Raw genomic sequence first — 20,367 nt, 5'->3', positions numbered from 1 at the left:
TTTTTTATTCCTTTACTTTCCTAATAGGCTTGCTTTCACTTAAGAAAGAAAAAGGCTAGGCACGGTGGCTCATGCCTGTAATCCCAGCACTTTGGGAGGCTGAGGTGAGTAGATCACCTGAGGTCAGGAGTTCGAGACAAGCCTGGCCAACGTGGAGAAAACCTGTCTCTACTAAAAATACAAAAATTAGCCAGGCATGGTGGTGGACACCTGTAATCCCAGCTACTCGGGAGGTTGAGGCAGGAGAATTGCTTGAACCCAAGAGGTGGAAGTTGCAGTGAGCTGAGATCATGCCACTGCCCTCCAGCTTGGGTGGCAACAACAACAACAACAAAAGATTCCCAGGCTTCACCCTCTACAGTCTATGGAAAGTCATGGGAATCTATTTTAAAAAAGAAAACTATAAACCAAATTAAAAGATGGGAAAATTTTTCTATCACGTTTTAGTATGTGATATCCAAACTCCCATTAAGAATTCCTATATCAGTAATAAGATAAAACTCAGAAGAAAAATGCCCAATTAACAAGAAGAGCTTCACTTCTTAAATAATCAGAAAAAGCACATAATATTTACGTCAAAGTATCAAAAATGTAAAAGTTTTATAATAGGCATTAGCAAGGCAGACAGATACAGGCACACATCTAACTATATGTAAAATTTAACTTGGAAGACAATTTGCATTTCAATCAATCAAAAACCATTTTTTTTTGAGACATGATCTCCCCATGTTGCCCAGACTGGCCTCAAGCTCCTGGGCTCAAGCAGTCCTACAGTCTCAGCCTCCAAAAGTACTGGCAAAACAGGCGTGATTGACCATGCCCAGCCTGTATATAAGGATATTCATTTGCAGCATTGTTTGCAACACAAAAATGTAAAACCAACCGAAGTGTTTAATATGCAAGATGTTAATTTATGGTACATTCTTGCTGTGGAAAGCTGTGCATCTGTTAGAGGTGGATCTATATGTTCTGATACAAGCAGAGCTCTAAGAGCTATTAAGTGAAGAAAAGAAGGCTGAAAATACATATGGCATAATTCCATATATGTTAAATTGTTCTATATTTTAAATGTTATACACACGTTTCCATTTGTATATATGTAATAATAATGATCCCTGAGCTGTACTGTTCTATACATGCTACAAGAAAGACCGATTTAATCCCCACAGCCTATGATGAATTATCCACATTCTACAGGTGACAAAATAGAGGCACAAAGTTAAGTAATTTTCGTCAGATGAGATTTCAACCCAGGCATTCTGACTCCTGTAGAACCATTAAGATACGCAGAGAAAGAAAACTGGAAAGATACATATTGCTGAAGATACTTATTCTAGGAAGAGGAGGGGGGAGGGTGAAGGAATTTGCAAGTTTTTCATAGATGTTTCCGTATTGTTTGAATCTTACAAAATATGTTCAGCATATTTTTAAAGAAAATTTGGGGCAAAAGACTTATTTTTGTTGTATTATGTAAACAAATTTTAAAATAATTTGTGGCTGGGTGCACTGGCTCACACCTGTAAGCCCAACACTTTGGGAGGCTGAGGCAAGAGGATTGCTTGAGCCCAGGAGTTCAAGACCAGCCTGGGTGACATGGCAAAACTCCATCTCTACTAAAAATACAAAAAATTAGCCAGTTGTGGTGGCGCACACCTATGGTCCCACCTACCCAGGATGCTGAGATGGGAGGATCACTTGAGCCCAGGGAGTCAAGGCTGCAGGGAGCTGTGATCGCACCACTGCACTCTCACCTGGGCAACAGAGTGAGACCCTGTCACCAAAAAAAAAAAATTGATAATTGTTTTCTTCAGACATTTTCCGGGTTCCTCCGCTTTAATTGAATAGGAAGTCTGAGGTTTTTGTGTTGGTCTTTACCTTTTTTTTTTTTTTTTAAGATGGAGTCTCATTCTGTCGCGCAGGCTGGAGTGCAGTGGCATGATCTTGGCTCCTGCAACCTCCGCCTCCTGGGTTCAAGTGATTCTCCTGCCTCAGCCTCCTGAGTAGCCGGGACTACAGGCGCATGCCACGATGCCCAGCTAATTTTTTGTATTTTTAGTAGAGACGGAGTTTCACCGTGTTAGCCAGGACAGTCTCGATCTCCTGACCTCGTGATCCGCCCGCCTCAGCCTCCCAAAGTGCTGGAATTACAGGTGTGAGCCACCACGCCCGGCCCTGATCTTTACATTTTTAAATATTGCATTAGTGAACCGTGTACTGATTTTGTGATCATAGATAACCCAGTTAAATATTAAGTCTTAATTATCACTTAGTATTTTACAACCTCAGTTGTAGTTATAAAGTAAGGGTTCCACATACCTCCTAACAGTTCCTAGAAAATGGAGCTGTCTTGGCATGTAGTCTTTATTGCCCTGCTAAGTTTTTCATGCTGGGGGTCAGACTGGGAGTCTGATAGAAATTTCATTTCCACTGCTGGTCCTCTAACCAATGACTTGCTGCACAACCTGAGTGGTCCCCTGGGAGACCAGAGTTCTAACTTTGTAACAGGGGACAAAGACATGTATGTTTGTCACCAGCCACTGCCCACTTTCCTGCCAGAATACTTCAGCAGTCTCCATGCCAGTCAGATCACCCATTATAAGGTATTTCTGTCATGGGCACAGCTCCTCCCAGCAGGAAGCACCCAGAATCCAGACGAGAAAACAGTGCAGTGCTACCGGCAACTCCTGGAGGCCCTCAAGACTGCACGGCTTCAGCCCATGGTCATCCTGCACCAGCAGACCCTCCCTGCCAGCACCCTCCAGAGAACCGAAGCCTTCGCTGACCTCTTCGCCGACTATGCCACATTTGCCTTCCACTCCTTCGGGGACCTAGTTGGGATCTGGTTCACCTTCAGTGACTTGGAGGAAGTGATCAAGGAGCTTCCCAACCAGGAATCAAGAGCGTCACAACTCCAAACCCTCAGTCATGCCCACAGAAAAGCCTATGAGATTTACCACGAAAACTATGCTTCTCAGGGTGAGTACACATTGACCTGATGGTGACCCCTTGGCAGCCTTCATCACACACCTTCCCCGTCCTCCTTAGAGCAGATTCGACATTTTTCCCCACTCACCTTCAGCAGTCCTCTTATGTCTGTGCATAGGGAGAAATTAATATTGTATTGATTTCCCACTGGCGATAGGAAGGGGTAGCTAACATGGCAAAACGCTGAGCATTTCCTTTGATAAATATCTTTGAGGCCAGGCACAGTGGCTCACACCTGTAATCCTAGCACTTTGGGAGGCCAAGGTGGGCAGATCACTTGAAGTCTGGAGTTCGAGACCAGCCTGGACAATATGGCAAAACCCCATCTCTACTAAAAATACAAAAATTAGCCAGGGATGGTAGCAGGCGCCTGTAATCCCAGCTACTCGGGAGGCTTAGGCAGGAGAATTGCTTGAACCCAGGAAGCAGATGTTGCAGTGAGCCGAAATCATGCCACTGTACTACAGCCTGTGCAACAGAGCAAGACACCATCTCAGAAATATATATATGTATAAATATATATATATAAATATATATATATTTGTATACACACACATATATCTTTGAAATACCCCTTGCCCAGTCTTGAGCTGTGCAAGCACTGATTGTCTTTCTGTCTTCCTTTCCGTCTAGTCCTGCTGCCCTGACTTGGAGGCAAAGTTTCATGGTTTCCCGTCCTTCCCCCTCAGCTCCCCTGTACTTACATGTCTTAGTTGGAGCTTACAATCCAGCTTGGGAGACAGACAAATACAAGATGAAACAATTATATACCACAGGATGGGGAGAGCACAACTGTCACTGTTCACATTCCTGCCTCCTAGGGGACTTGAAGTTCTGATCTGTAGGCCTAGGCTGAACCAGGACATTTGTGATTATAATCAATTCCCTAAGAGTATGTTAGGTACACCAATTTTGAGAATCAATTTTGGATTATATATGCTTTCTTGTTTTTATTATATACCATATACGTACTTATTTGTATATATAGTACCTGATATGTATATATATATACTTCTATGTTCTACTTTTTCATTTTAACATAGTTTATGACTATATATTCTCATTTTATTAAAAACTTGAGCCAGGCGTGGTGGTCATGCCTGTAATCCCAGCACGTTAGGAGGCCAAGGCAGGAGGATTGCTTGAGGCCAAGAGTTGGAGACCAGCCCGGGCAACATAGAGAGCCACCATCTCTAAAATAATATTTTACTCCAGTGCTAGAATAGTATTGCTTAAAACAAAACAAAAACTTGAAAGCATAACTTTCAATAGTCTTTTAGGTTCCCATTGTATAAATGGAGCATAAAGTTTAAGGCATTTTCCTTATTTTTGTATGTTTATTCTAATTTTCACTAGTTACAAGTTATGTTGCAATGACATTCCTATCTATAAACTATTTCCCACCTTCTGATAAATTCTTTCTGACAGAGTCTTAGAATTGAAACTACTATGTGAAAAGATCTGCATTCTTTAAGATTTTAAAGCGTGGTACTAAATTTTTTTCCAGAAAAGTTGTAATCATTTATACGAACAATTATGAAATTACTCTTCTGACCCCATTCTGTCAGTTTCAAATGCTATATTTTATTACTAATTTGACAGCTGAAAACAACTTATTTTCATCTCTTGTTAATTTGCATGTATTTGATTATAGAGATGTTAAACATTTTTTTCTTCTTTTTTTTTTTTTTGAGATGGAGTCTCACTCTGTTGCCCAGGCTGGAGTGCAGTGGTGTGATCTCGGCTCACTGCAACCTCTGCCTCCCGCGTTCAAGAAATTCTCCTGCCTCAGCCTTCCCAGTAGCTGGAAATACAGGCACGCACCACCACATCTGGCTAATTTTTGTATTTTTAGTAGAGACGGGGTTTCACCATGTTGGCCAGGCTGGACTCAAACTTCTGACCTCAGGTGATCCGCCCGCCTCGGACTCCCAAAGTGCTGGAATTATGGGCATGAGCCACCACGCCCGGCCTTAAACAAAAAAATAAAATAAGGCCGGGCGTGGTGGCTCACGCCTGTAATCCCAGCACTTTGGGTGGCTGAGGTGGACGGGTCACGAGGTCAGAAGATCGAGACCATCCTGGCTAACACGGTGAAACCCCGTTTCTACTAAAAATACAAAAAATTAGCCAGGCATGATAGCCGTGTCTGTAGTCCCAGCTATTCAGGAGGCTGAGGCAGGAGAATCGCTTGAACCTGGGAGGCAGAGGTTTCAGTGAGCCGAGATTGCGCCATTGCACTCCAGCCTGGGCAACAGAGCGAGACTCCGTCTCAAAAATAAATAAATAAATAAATAAATAAATAAAAAATAAACTAGGACATCATAGCCACCTTATTCACAATAGCCAAAAGGTGGAAGCAACCCAGATATCCACTAATGGATGAATGGATAAACAAGATGTGGCATAGACATAAAATGGAATATTACTCCACATTTATTAAAAAGGGAAGAAGTCGTCACATGCTACAACATGGATGAACCTTGAGGACATTATACTACGTGAAATAAGCAAGACACAAAAAGACAAACGCTGTATGATTCCATGTATAGGAGGAAACTAGAGCAGTCAAATTCAGGGAGAGAGGAAGGAGAATGGCAGAAGCCAGGGACTGGGGTAGGGGAGAAATAGAGAGCTCTTTAATGGGGGTAGAGTTTCTGTTCAGAAAAATGAAAAAGTTCTGGAGATTGATTGCCAACAATGTGAATATACTTAATAATACTGAACTGTGCACTTAAAAATAGTTAAGATGGCTGGGCGCGGTGGCTCAACTCCTGTAATCCCAGCACTTTGGGAAGCTGAGGTGGGTGGATCACGAGGTCAGGAGATCGAGACCATCCTGGCTAACCCGGTGAAACCCCGTCTTTACTAAAAATACAAAAAAATATTAGCCGGGCGTGGTGGCGGGCCCCAGTATTCCCAGCTACTCCGGAGGCTGAGGCAGGAGAATGGCGTGAACCCAGGAGGCAGAGCTTGCAGTGAGCCGAGATTGCGCCACTGCACTCCAGCCTGGGCGACAGAGCGAGACTCTGCCTCAAAAATTAAAAAAAAAAAATTTTAAATAAAAAAAAAATAGTTAAGATGGTAGTTTTTCTGTTACGTGTGTTTTACCACGATTTTTTTTTAAAAGACAGAGTAAGGGAAGAAAGTGTGAGAGTGGCTGGGGGTATTTTAGAGTTGCCAGGAAGGCTGTTCCTGGGCCACCATTTGAGCAGTCGGGAATACAGGGAGACAGCAGGCTCCAGAAAGAGGAAAGGGGCCCAGTCTGAGGGAGAGCGGAGCTCTGGACATGGAGACAGTTTCCTGAACCTAGGAGCGCCATGAAGAAGAACCACTGCGCTCATTGCAGAGCCTGTCTTGCGGCGGGTCAGCAAATAAACACAGAGACGTATGTTGGCTCCAATCCTACTGAAGAAGCTCTGAGTAAAATAAACTTTGAAAAAATGAGACCAGGCGCAGTGGCTCACATCTGTAACCCCAGCGCTTTGGGAGGCCAAGGTGGGAAGCTTGTTTGAGCTCAGGAGTTCGAGACCAGCCTGGCCAACATGGCGAAAACCCCATCTCCGCCAAAAAAACAAAAACAAAAAAACCCACAAAAATTAGCCAGGGGTGGTGGTGTGCGTGTGTAATCCCAGCTACAAGGGAGGATGAGTGAGAGAATCGCTGGAACCCCGGCGGCAGAAGCTGCAGCGAGCCAAGATCACACAGTGAGCCAAGATCACACCACTGCACTCCAGCCTAGGCGACAGAGCCAGACCCTGAGAGAAAAAAAAAAAAAAGGAAAGAAAGAAAAAGAGAAAGAAGGAAGGAAAGAAAGAAAAAGAAAGAGAAAAGAAAAGAAAAAAAACGAAAGACTACAGAAGAAGCAGGATTGAAAAATGATAATAGAAAGAAGGAAAGACAATATAATCTCAAATAAAGAAAAATCTTATTTTGAAGGTGAATGCCACAAAATTCTTTAAATTATAAAACTATATGTACATGTTTATTTAAATGTTTTCCATATTTTATTTTTACTTTCCATCAGGTGACTAAAGACTTTCTTTTTAAACTCATATCTTCCTTCTTTTCTTCTGCTTATTTCTCCTACCCTTCATTTTGTGTTTCCCCAAATATCTGTCCCCAGTATCATGCAAGACAGAGAATAAGTTCTCTTTTTCAGTCTCCTTACTATTTTAAAAAGTGGTTTTTCTTCCCTTTCTCTCCCTCATTCTCACTTCCCTTCTAAGTCCAATCCTGTAGACTTATTGTTCTTTTAAAAATGTATTATTTAATATACATCAAAAATGTTATATAACATAGCTTGGTTAAAAGTAAAAAAAAAAAATAAGAAATGCCAATGAACCAACTACTTAAACAATTAAAATAGAACAGAATACTGCTTCACACCTACAAGGAGGGCTATAATTAAAAAGACAGACAATAACAGTGCTGGTGACACTGTGGAGTGAATGGAACCTGTGTACACTGCTGGGGCCATGAACAACGGTGCACCCACTTTGGAAAACAGCCCAGTGTTTCCTCAAACTTTAGAGTTAATATATGGCTTAACAATTCCTCTTCTAGGTATAGATCCAAGTGAAATGAACAAATGTCCAAACAAAAATGTGTACACAAACATTCATAGCAGTGTTATTCATAAAAACCAAAACTGGAAACACCTAATGACCATCAGCTGATGGATAAAATGTGATATTGATATATCCATACAATAGAATATTATTTAGCAATAAAAAGAGAAGTTCTTTTATTTATTTATTTATTTATTTTTTTTTAGACAGTCTCGCTCTGTTGCCTAAGCTGGAGTGCAGAGGCGTGATCATGGCTCACTGCAACCTCCACTTCCCAAGTTCAATTAATTCTCCTGCCTCAGCCTCCCAAGTAGCTGGCACCACGGGCATGTGCTACCCCGCCCAGCTAATTTTTTTGTATTTTTAGTAGAGATGAGGTTTCACCATGTTGGCCAGGCTGGTCTCGAACTCCTGACCTCAAGTGATCCTCCCATCTCGGCCTTCCAAAGTGCTGGGATTACAGGTGTGAGCCACCGTGCTTGGCCAGAAAGAAGTTCTGATATATGATACAACACAGATGAACCTTGAAAACATGCTAGTGAAAGTGGCCAGTCACAACCACATATTTACATTTACAATTTACATTTACATTTACAACAAATGTCCCGAATAGGCAAATGTATAGAGACACTGAAGTAGATTAGTGGTTTAATCTGCGGAAGTGATGATGGTCTGAAGTCTGGAAATCTGTGGAATGTGAAACGGATCCATGGGGCACAACCATTAAATAACTGGGAAACGTTATCTTGTCAGAATGAGAACTAAATATCTCAGAGTGATATTCCGTGCTAGAAGGATTTCAAAGATTCATTAGGCTTATCAAAATAAGCACTATTGTAGTTGGTAATGGTTGTTTGTGGTGGTTTCATTGGTGGAGGATATATCTTCCTTCTGTAGAGAATTTGGGTGAAAGTGAGAAGACAGCCATATGGTCCTATTGTTAAAATCTGAAACTCCGGTTTTATTCAATTTTTGTTTTGTGTTTCCAAATCACAGGTCTGAGCACTTTCTATCCACCCAGTCCTAAGCTTGATACTTGGAGGGATTAAATAAATGTTTAAGTTTTGCTCCTCAAGGAACATCCAATGTGGGTTGAAAATTTATATCCATCGATAGCAACACAGAACGGCTTAGCCATCCCAGCTCCACACAGTGTTTCTCAAATTATGATCTGAGGACCATTGTATTGGAATCCCCCGAGAAGTGTGTTAAAATACATGTGCCTGGGCCCACTCTACTCTGCTGACTCTGAGTCTCTGAGGGCAGGGCCTGAAATCGGCATTTTTTTTTTTCTTTTTGAGACGGAGTCTCACTCTGTCGCCCAGGCTGGAGTGCAGTCGTGCAATCTAGGCTCGCTGCACCCTCTGTCTCCCGAGTTCAAGCAATTCTCCTTCCTCAGCCTCCCAAGTAGCTGGGATTACAGGCGCACTCTACCACGCCTAATTTTTGTATTTTTAGTAGAGACGGGGTTTCACTATGTCACCCAGGCTGGTCTCGAACTCCTAATCTCAAGTGATCCACCCACCTCGGCCTCCCAAAGTGCTGGGATTACAGGCGTGAGCCACCGTGCCCGGCCTGAAATTGGCATTTTAACAATCTCGGTAGGTGATTGTGATGCACACAACAGTTTCAGAACCACTGTTATGTCATCCAATGTCAAAGCAAGTGGGTACAAGCCACACATGCTTATATTTCCTTGTTTCTCCCCTCAATGCCCAGTAGGGGCTGTATTGATGTTTTCCCATGAATAAGAATCAGGGAACAGCAGTTTCCTGAGAGCACCCTGACTTTAAAAAGAAGTTTAGGAATGGACGCAGTGGCTCATACCTGTAATCTCAGCACTTTGGGAGGCCGAGGCGGGAGAAGTGCTTGAGCCTGGGAGTTTGAGATCAGCCTGGAAAATATAATGACACCATATCTCTACAAAAAATTTAAAAACTAGCCAGGCACGGAAGCACATGCCTGTAGTCCCAGCTACTCAGGAGGCTGAGGCAGGAGGATTTTGAGCCTGAGAGGCAGAGACTGCAATGAGCTGAGATCGCGCCACTGCACTCCAGCCTGGGCGACAGCAAGACCCTGTCTCAAAAAAAAAAAAAAAGAGGCCGGTCACAGTGGCTCACACCTGTAAACCCAGCACTTTGTGAGGCCGAGGCGGGCAGATCATGAGGTCAGGAGATCGAGACCATCCTGGCTAACACGGTGAAACCCCATCTCTACTAAAAATACAAAAAATTAGCTGGGTGTGGTGGCGGGCGCCTGTAGTCCCAGCTACTCAGGAGGCTGAGGCAGGAGAATGGCATTAACCCAGGAGGTGGAGCTTGCAGTGAGCCGAGATTGCGCCACTGCCCTCCAGCCTGGGCGACAGAGCGAGACTTCATCTCAAAAAAAAAAAAAAGTTTAGGAAGGAGTTCTCTCCTTGCCAACTTTCCAACTGCTCTGCATTTCATAGTCCATTTTCACAAAACACTCTCTAAAGGAACATTATTTTTTTAAGCCACCTTGTCTTCTAAAATCTTTCAGCTAAAGTCATTTGGATGATTTCTTCAAGTCCATAGGAAATGAATCCCGCAGTGGTTTCCACAGTCAAAGCCTCCTGCCCTCGCTCACCTGCTGTTCATGTCTCTGGTTGGTTTCAGGTGGAAAAGTCTCTGTTGTCCTGCGAGCTGAAGATATTCCGGAGCTCCTGCTAGAACCACCCATATCTGTGCTTGCCCAGGTGATAGCAGCCCAAAAATATAACTGTAACATCTCAGGAGAGTTTGATTTTAATTTTTTAAAAACAAGAGAAGTGTTGGTCTATTGGTTTGACATTTCTGTAAATGCCTCAGAATGAGTGGTGTACATTCTCCAGGTTCATAATTACCTTAAAAACAAAATCTTGAAGCTGAACCTCCTGCTTGGTCAAGTGTCGGCTTCCCTGCAGGAAGAAGCCACTTGCCTCTGCTGGCTCTGATTTTTGAGTCCAAAATAGCTTATAGGATAAGAGATGAGATTATGGCAAAACAGGTACTAGGGTAAAGGGGTTTTTCAAAAATGTGCACCTGGCCAAACACGGTGGCTCATGTCTGTAATCCCAGCACTTTGGGAGGCGGAGGTGGGAGAGTTGTTTGAGCCAGGAGTTCGAGACCAGCCTGGGCAACATGGCAAAACTCCCTCTTTATTAAAAACACAAAAATTAGCAAGGCATGGTGATGCATGCCTGTAGTTCCAGCTGCTCAGGAGGATGAGATGGGAGGATCGCTTGAGCCCTGGAGGTCAAGGCTGCAGTGAACTGTGATCATGTCACTGCACTCCAGCCTGGGTGACATAGCAAGACCCTGTCTTGAAAAAAAAAAATTAAAAATGTGCATATATCCTCTATCACTTTTTATTTTTTATTTTTATTTATTTATTTTTTTAGAGACAGGGTCTTGGGGCCTTGCTCTGTCACCCAGGCCAGAGTGCAGTGGCATGATCACAGCTCACTGCAGCCTCTACTTCCAACTCCTGGTCTTGAGCAGTCCTCCCACCTCAGCCTCCCAAAGTGTCAGGATTAGAGGCATGAGCCACCACACCCAGCCAACTGTCACTTTTTAACTATAATTTATATTTTTTATTTTATTTTATTTTTTTGAGATGGAGTTTCATTCTTGTTGCCCAGGCTGGAGTGCAGTGGCATGATCTCGGCTCACTGCAACCTCTATACCCTGGATTCAAGCGATTCTTCTGCCTCAGCCTCCCAAGTAGCTGGGATTACAGGCGTGCACCACCACGCCCGGCTAATTTTGTATTTTTAGTAGAGATGGGGTTTCACCATGTTGGTCAGGCTTGTCTCGAACTCCTGACCTCAGGTAATCCACCTGCCTCGGCCTCCCAAAGTGCTGGAATTACAGGCTTGAGCCACCGCGCCAGCCTTTAACTATAATTTTTAAAAGAAAAATTAAAATAATCTGGGAAGTGAACGGCTTCAGGCCCCCTTGGGCAGCTGGGCAGTCTGGAAGCCATGGGAACCATCGCTGGTCTCCGTAGTTCTGCAGCATCGCTCTGGCACTGAAGAGATGCCGTGCTGCTCATTGGCGTCTGTGTGTTGATGGGGGCCCCAGGAGTCAGGGTCAGGTCTTCAGATTTTCCAGTTCAAACACGATGGAACCAAGACCTGATAAGGTTCTGGAGGGACAACTCCCAGGCTGATTGCACGGCCAGAATGGCACCTAAATTAGTTTACAGAGGGCGATAACTGCTATCAGTTATGAACGCGGGAGACCAAAGTGCTGATCAGAAAAATGCTTGTCGAGAAATAGCCTTTGTACTAGTCTCTCCGCCCCAGTCCATGCTGTGCAACGCTTCTGGGTAATGTCCCAAAAGCACAGTTCTGACCAGTTCCCTGCTGGGAAGCCACACTCCCGAGTGGGACGAATCCCGCAGGACCCTCCAGTGCATGAATATGTGGGCGTCTCTCTCTTTCTCTCTGGCCTCACCTCCTATTTTGCCCGTGTGAGTGCTGTGCTTGCTTCCTACCCTCCTGCATCCCTTACTGGACGTCCTTCCTGTCTTCCTGTCTTCTTGCCTTCCTCAAATCTCCTTCCAGCAAAATTTTCTCCATTGTTAATGTACATGTAACTGTGCTCTCCAGCGGAGGCCTCACTCAGTAACACTCCCTCACTCACCCTGATGCGCTCTCTCCCCACCCGGACCCTTAGCCATTGCTTTAGACCAGTGGTTCCCAAGCTTGAGTGGGCATCAGAACCACCTAGAGAGCTAGGAGAGAGCACAGAGACCAAGACTTAATGTGGTGGGACCCACCTGGGCCTGCACAGGCGTCCCAAGTCCCCAGGTGAGTCTAATCCCCAGCAAGGCATGAGAACCACTGGTGTGGGCTTCTTACAGCACTTCTAAATTTCTGCCTTCTCCTTGTGTGATTGGTGCATTTGCTAACCCTCCCTATTAAAGGTGTAAACCTCTGTGGATATTATTTATCTCTAAATGTGAATCCCTGCCCACCATCTCAGCACAGTGTGACATTCAGAGGTAGGAACTCAGTGACGATGTGTTGTGCAGAACTGACAGACACAAGCAAGAGCTGCGAGAGTGGGCAGGGAATGCTGGAGTGATACCTGCCAGTGTGGTCTTTAGTGAACACTGATGACAACTTGACTGAGAAAGAAACAGGGAGCCAGTAGTGAACCACTTATTAACCCATTTATGCCTGAGGTTGCAATTTTTTGAACTTTTGCAATCAGACCTTAGCGAAGACCTTGAGCAGGAGGATATAAGTAACTTCCATAGGCTTAGCATTCCAATAATGGAACACTAGGCATGCACAGAGCACTTGGTTCTGACCAGGTGACAGTAACCATTAGTCCTTGTCTTGAAGAAGCAGATGATCAGTGGGAGGGATAAGACAGGTAATGATCTAATCAGGCCAAGGGTAGACAGGTACGGCCAGCCAGGCTCGTGGAGGGGAGCGCAGCATTGGGAGTGTTGGCATGGTCCTGTGTAGACTCTGTGAATCTGAAGTTCTTTGAGCACATGCAGGCCAGAGGCAGGGCAGAGGGGACATCCTCATCAGAAGTGTGGATGGGGGTGTCGATGACCAGGACCATGAGGGTTGTGCTCTGCTAAAGAGGAAGTCCCCAACGCGTACTCCACAGGCCCTAGCTCTTGGCCTGGCTAGGGATAACTGGGGGTGGACTTCAAATGGTGGCCTGAAATTAAAACCAAAACCAAAAACCTGGTAGGATTCACAGGGATGACTGTGGAGTCATGTGTGGCTGAAGGCTCCACCACCCCCATCCTGGCCAAATGTGAGGGTCTATGGAGGAAGCACCAGGGGCAGCACTGGCCTCTAGCTGCCTCCCATTTCTGGCATACACACTCCTTCACGCATTCATTTAGCCATCAACACTGCGTGCTTTCTGTGTGCTGAACACAGAGGCACATGGATGAGCACATAGGTGATGCATTCCCAACAACATACAGGCATAGGCACCCCCCGCTACCCTACACACACACACACACACACACACACACACACACACACACACCTGCTACCCTACACACACACACACACACACACACACACACACACACACACACACACACACACACACACACACACACACACACACACACACACACACACACTCTTTCTCATTCCATCTCCATCTTTTCCTTTGGAAAATCCCGCTTTGGAATATTTGGTTTAGTGATAAGGGGAGAAACAAAAAAGCATACTTCTGAGAGGCTCTTAGTCTTGACACTGCTTAGGTTCTAATGACCCTATTTACTATTTTCAGGACGCGGTCGATTTCCTCTCTCTTGATTTGTCTTATGAATGCCAAAATGAGGCAAGTCTGCGGCAGAAGCTGAGTAAACTGCAGGTAATTTGAGCCCTTTTCCACATTAATGATGAATGCGGCGAAGATTTCAGAGAGCAGATTAGACATTTAATGCTTTGGCTACTGCATAAACTGAACTTCCATCAACAGTCAGAGACCGGCTGAGTTGTGTCTGGGGAGATATCTGTTGCAAGCATCCCTAGAGAACATCGGATGTTAGGCAGTCTTTCCTAGAAGGGATACGAGGGTTAGCTTGTTAAGATGAATATTTATATAGATCCTCTGCTTGCTTGTGTAGAAATCTGCCGAGAATCGAGATTCTAGGGTTCATTCTGAGTTTTAAAAAGGCAACTCATCAATGGGGGTGATGGTTGCATAACGATAAGCATCTACTTAACGCCACTGAACTATACATTTAATGGTTATGATGGTAATTTTTTTTTTTTGAGACGGAGTCTTCCTCGGTTGCCCAGGCTGGGGTGCAGTGGCACGATCTTGGCTCACTGCAGCCTCCACCTCCCGGGTTCAAGCGATTCTCCTGCCTCAGCCTCTCCAGTAGCTGAGATGACAAGAACACACAAACACGCCTGGCGATTTTTGTATTTTTGGTAGAGGCAAGTTTTCACCATGTTGGTCATCTTGGTCTCAAACTCCTGACCTAAAGTGATCCGCCCACCTCAGCCTCCCAAAGTGCTGGGATTACAGGCGTGAGCCACCACACCTGGCCTGTAAATTTCTTCTTTATGTCTATTTTACCACATTTTTAAAAAAACAAACATTTCACACCCAGGTCTACTAAATCAGATCCCAGCTGTATGGACCTTCCAGTAAGCTCAGGACTCCCTCCTGTACCCGGTACTGCTTTTCTCAAGTCTAATGATGCGGGCTCATTAGAGAAAGTATGTTAGGAGCCTCCTATCCAACTACCAGGTTTCTCTCTTAGGCTTGGTCACTGCTGTGTGACTTACTTGCTTCATTCCCTAGAGTCCCAACTATTCCCCTTGTCTATCTGATGGTGCCCATGTTTTCTCCTGCACCTTCCGAGTGCTGGCAGTATTCCTATAACCCTGGAGAGCTGCCTTCCTGTGGGCCTTTCCAAGGATGTCTGGCCACTGGAATGCACCCACATTGGACCTCCTGCCTCTGCAGGTTTGGGCACAAAGCCACTCCCTGCTGCTTTCAGCCTGTGCCTCCCACGAGGCAGGCAGAGCAGCCCCCTACACTCACCTGTGGTTTTGAATCCCACCATCTCTGTCACCAAGGAGGATGCTTTACCTGAGGAATTATCCCTTTAAAGGCCAAGTTTGGCCGGGCACAGTGGCTCATGCCTGTAATCCCAGCACTTTGGGAGGCCGAGGCAGGTGGATCATGAGATCAAGAGATTAAGACCATCCTGGCCAACATGGTGAAAACCCATCTCTACTAAAAATACAAAAATTAGATGGGCATGGTGGCACGCACCTGTAGTCCCAGCTACTTGGGAGGTGGAGGCAGGAGAATCACTTGAACCTGGGAGGCGGAGGTTGCAGCGAGCCAAGATTTCGCCACTGCACTCCAGCCTGGTGACAGAGTGAGACTCCATCTCAAAAATAAAAATAAAAATAAAAGGCCAAGCTCAGGAATGTCAAACTGAGCTTCAGGTACATGGACCCTCCATTTTACCTGAGGCAGTGTGCTTGAAATGGACAAATTAGCACCAGTCCAATCCCAATGTCTATGTGTTTCTAGCTGTTTGTGTAGTAGACACTGCTGCTTTTGTTATCTACAAATAACAAGATGATCTAATTCAGGGGTCCCAAGCCCCCAGGCAGAGCACCAGTACTGGTCCATGGCCTGTTAGGAACCTGGCTGCACAGCAGGAGGTGAGTGGCAAGCGAGCAAGCATTAACCACCTGAGCTCCACCTCCTGTCAGATCAGCAGCCATATTAGATAGGAGGACAAACCCTATTGTGAACTGCGCATGGGAGGGATCTAGGTTGCGTGCTCTTTATGAGAATCTAATGCCTGATAATCTGAGGTGGAACAGTTTCATCCCCAAATCATCCCCCCTACCTCCCCCAAGTCTGTGGAAAAATTGTCTTCCATGAAACCGGTCCCTGGTGCCAAGAATGTTGGGGACCACTGATCTAATCAAAGGTGACGGATACAACCACAAAGACATCTGAGTAACAGCTATATAATTTTAGTGCTTGCTTATCCCAGACACCTGGGAGGCACTTCATCCTCACATCATCTCAACCCCTCAAAACACACTCTAAGGTTTAAACAATTTAACCAAGGTGGTGAGCTCCAGGGTTGGGATTTGAACCAGGGCTTTCTCATTCTAAGACACCACACTGTCTCTTCAAAAGAAAAATAAGTGTCACATCTGCAATCCCAGCACTTTGGGAGGTTGAGGCAGGTGAATCACTTGAGGCCAGGAGTTCAAGACCAGCCTGCCCAACATGACGAAACCCCGTCTCTACTAAAAATAGAAAAATTAACCAAGTATAGTGGCACGAACCTGTAATCCCAGCTCCTTGGGAGGCTGAGGCACAACAATCGCTTGAACCTGGGAGGTGGAGGTTGCAGTGAGCCGAGATGGCGCCACTGCACTCCAGCCCAGGGGACAGAGAGAGACTTTTTTTGGTCAAAAAAAAAAGAAAAAGAAGTCCAAGTGTTGGGAACATGATAATGAGGGTGGTATTTTTTAAATCACATATGATCAATTTCAGTTGTTTTTGTGAATGCCTCACCTGAACCTAAACTTGCTTGCTACCCAGGGCCTGTGTTTGTGGGCTGGCTGACAAGGTTTCTGGGCCTTACGTAGCACTCTAGTGTCTTCGAGGTCTGCTTGTGCCTTTTGTCCTCCTCATGGAATTAAACCAGAGCTTGTTGCTAGGCTAATGGGTTCAGACACAGCTGCCATTTTAAAACCATCTCTGTTGTGCGGAGGCGGCGTGCCTCTGACAGGCAGTCAGCAGAGGCACTGCATGGCTGGTACTTGAGGATGTGATTTTCAGTCTCTTCCCTTTTTCCATCACAACATTTTTTTTTAAGATGGAGTCTCGCTCTGTCACCCAGGCTGGAGTGCCCTGTGGCATGATCTTGGCTCACTTCAACCTGCACCTCCGGGATTCAAGCAATTCTCCTGCCTCAGCCTCCCAAGTAGCTGGGACTACAGGTGCCCGCCACCATGCCTGTTTTTTTTGTTGTTGTTGTTGTTGTTGGGTTTTTTTTTGTAGTTTTAGCAGAGACAGTGTTTCACTATGTTGGCTAGGCTGGTCTCGAACTCCTGGCCTCAAGTGATCCACCAGCCCCCTCAACCTCCTAAAGTGCTGAGATTACAGGCATGAGCCACTGCACCTGGCTACCACATTTTCAAGACACTTCTACCAGTGTCTGGGTAAAGCACTGAAACTTCAGTCTGTAGCTGGCCAGTCAAATAGTAAAACTCTCCCTGGACAAACTTAGCGGCCATTTATAAATGCTCTGCAATGGTTATCTATTCCTTTTACTTCCTTGGGTAGGGTTGGCCCCTCTGAGGCAGCCTCAAAGATGCGGAAATGACAGCTGACAACCCCTGAGCTGGAGAGGACAGTGTTCCTTCCTGGGATTGTGGTCTCATGCCTGGTAGCATTTCCCATGCACAGTTACCACACCCAGGACAGGAATAACAGCTGAGCCTGCCCTGAGGACAGGGCCAGAGTTGTGTCCACAGGAGCCTGAATCGTGCTGCCCACCTTCCCAGTGTCCCCTCCCTCCCTGTCCCGGAACCCCACCCTCCCCTTGCAGGGGCCTCTTCCTGTGGGCTGTGAGGGAAGAGGACGAAAGCAGGGCAGGGAGGAGCAGGCACCTTTTCCCTTTCCCACCCTCTCCCCGGAGCACCTGCACAGCCCTCTCTGAGCCACAGGGGCCCTCAGCGGCCACTCCCCAACGGCACGCAGCTGTCTGAGGGCCTGAGAACAGCCTCGAGCCCAGCAATGAAGAGCTGCGGCACACCCTTGGGTTCTCGGTTCTGCAGGAGGCACGCGAGGAGGTCCCGCATCCACTTATCAGAAAAAGCTGTGCTCCCAGGGAGTTCTCCGCTTGGCAGAAGGCAGGCTGGGGGCCTCCGAGGCTCCTCTAGCTCTCCAGCCCTGGGACATCACCGGCTGCCTCATGGCATATCCGTCTTTCAGGAAGGAGAAAACCCTTGCTTCCCCTAAGCATGCCACCCTGGGGGGTTTGTCCCCACTGCATTGACACAGCACAGGGAGGGATGAGGACTGTGTGGAGTCACAGCTCCACTAACTGCACAGTCATGGGCAACCTGCTTGGCCTCTCGAGCTTCTGACTCCCCGTCTGTAAAGGAAGTCACAGGTGGCTATGAGAAAGTAAAGACTATGCCTGGCTCCTTTTAAAGTGGTTACTATTGGTATCTTTTGGTAGCTTTTAGTTGCTCAGAGGAGAAAAAAGTTACTGTGAGTAAAATGACCAAACTCCAACCCCCGTAAAAAAGGTAATTTAAAATGAAGTCAAACAGCATGTCAGCCCTGAGACGTTTTCCTTGATACTGAAATGGCTAGAAATAAGGAGAGGAAATTACGTTTGCTTCCATTTTAATGATGACAGCTAATATAACTTTTTTTTTTTTTTGAGATGGAGCCTGGCTCTTGTTGCCTAGGCTGAAGTGCAGCGGTTCACTGCAACCTCTGCCTCCTGAATTCAAGTGATTCTCCTGTCTCAGCCTCCCAAGTAGCTAATATTACAGGCATGCACCACCAAGCCCAGCTAATTTTTGTATTTTTGATAGAGACAGGGTTTCGCCATGTTGGTCAGGCTGGTCTCGAACTCCTGACCTCAGGTGATCCGCCTGTCTCAGCTTCCCAAAGTGCTAGGATTACAGGCGTGAGCCACCACACCCACTGGGCTGCTGTAACTTTTTGTTTTGGAAAATTTCTAACATCCAAAAGTAGAAAGAAAGTATGATGAACCACTATGAAGCCATCTCCAGCTGCAAGAGCTATTACTGGCTCGTAGGTAATCTTCTTTCACCTAACCTATAACTTCTATCTCCCAAACTAGATTTTTAATTTAAAAAAATTTTTTTAGAGACAGGATCTTGCTCTGTCACCCAGGCTGGAGTGCAGTGGTGCAATCATAGCTCACTGCAGCCTTAAATTCCTGGGCTCAAGCGATCCTCCTGGCTTAGCCTCCCAAGCAGCTAGAACTACAGGCATGCACCACCACACCCAGCTAACCAAACTGGATTATTTTGAAGCAAATCCCAGACATCCATAATGGCAATGGTGGCCTCTTAACTAAGCTTCTTAAGTAGCACAGGCTCTGGATGTGAGCAGTGGCCTTGTTCCTGATCCTAACACCGTGCCTGGCTCTAAGAGGTGCCCTGTAAGCCTGAGATGAAGGAAGAGGTGAAGGTGGGGGTTGGTGGGGAGGGTAGACTGTTATTGAAAATTGTAGATCTTTCTCCTTCAGAGTCTAGAGTCAGCTCCTTTAATTAACTGGGACAGAGGTCATTTCCAAAGCCAGAGTAAGTGCCATAGCTTCTCATCTTGAAACTCTGTCCCTGTTATCAAGATGCTTTCCAGGAGGCTTCAGTTCACTTGCTGGTCCTTCTCTTTTTCAGACCATTGAGCCAAAAGTGAAAGTTTTCATCTTCAACCTAAAACTCCCGGACTGCTCCTCCACCATGAAGAACCCAGCCAGGCTGCTTTTCAGCCTTTTTGAAGGTGAGTAGGCCATGGCTGAAGAGGTTTTGAGTGACATTTGCTGCACTGGTGTGCTGGGTAGCAGTCTTAAAAGTCCGGGGTTCCAATGGGAGGAGGAGCATGGAGGAAGGCTAGTCTAAAAGCCCACCCCAGATTGGGTTAGTGTACTATGCCTTCCTACTGATGGTCCCTTGCAACCATCCCCCATTGACCCAAGAAAGAGGAGAGGTTCTACACAAGGATGCCTCTTATGGCCATAAAGATAGTTAGGCCTCAGCTGTGAATTGTAGGCATGGAAACTCATCTTTGCCTCCTTTCATTACCTGTCCCTCCAAGGTCTCTCATCTCTGCTCCTCTTGGCAGGGCTTTCCTGTGCCTCTCTCTCTCCAGCCAGCCCTCTCCACTTACCCTTGTTCCGTGTCCCCATTATCTTAGTTTGCACATGGCCCTGATGGGTACCTGACCAAGATGCTAAGAACTTTCAAGTATAGGACTCACGGCTCAAGGGCCATCTTCCTAGTGTCTCTTAGTTCAAATTCTTGAAAGTGAATCTGATTTTTGGCCGTGGATCAGGAGGCTGCTCCTGGTTCAATCAAGTCAGGGGAAAGATGGGGTCTATGACAGCATTGAGGCTGGCAGTCACTGGAGACTCTGCAAGAAGGGAGGAAGGGGCAGAGGGGAATGTGCCTGAGGGCCCTGATATTCAGGTCTGTCACTCTTGTCCATAGGCCAGAGTATGGGAGAAGTCAGTTGTGTTCTTTCTACCACTGTGTCTTAGTCTGTCTTGTGTTGCTGTAATAGAA

At 45.9% G+C, this 20,367-nt stretch overlaps 1 protein-coding gene across 3 annotated transcripts in view; it reads left to right on the top strand.

Moving 5' to 3' along the window:
• Positions 1 to 1,948: 1,948 nt before the first annotated feature.
• The window catches only part of LCT (lactase), a 55,906-nt gene continuing 37,487 nt past the window's right edge, over positions 1,949 to 20,367 (top strand). The window contains exons 1-5 of one of the 3 annotated variants that reach the window (XM_054549328.2): positions 1,951 to 2,150; positions 2,622 to 2,976; positions 10,193 to 10,272; positions 13,832 to 13,915; positions 19,483 to 19,585. In XM_054549328.2, coding sequence (XP_054405303.1) covers positions 2,718 to 2,976; positions 10,193 to 10,272; positions 13,832 to 13,915; positions 19,483 to 19,585 — 526 coding nt within the window. In that variant the 5' untranslated portion in view covers positions 1,951 to 2,150; positions 2,622 to 2,717. Of the gene's footprint in view, positions 2,977 to 10,192; positions 10,273 to 13,831; positions 13,916 to 19,482; positions 19,586 to 20,367 lie in introns of all 3 variants that reach the window. The other 2 variants (XR_008522749.2, XM_024243265.3) reach the window with 2 other exon arrangements.

This window comes from Pongo abelii, chromosome 11 (assembly GCF_028885655.2).
Source record: "Pongo abelii isolate AG06213 chromosome 11, NHGRI_mPonAbe1-v2.0_pri, whole genome shotgun sequence".
Classification (NCBI taxonomy): Eukaryota; Metazoa; Chordata; class Mammalia; order Primates; family Hominidae; genus Pongo; species Pongo abelii.
This window is presented reverse-complemented; position numbering and strand designations above follow the sequence as displayed.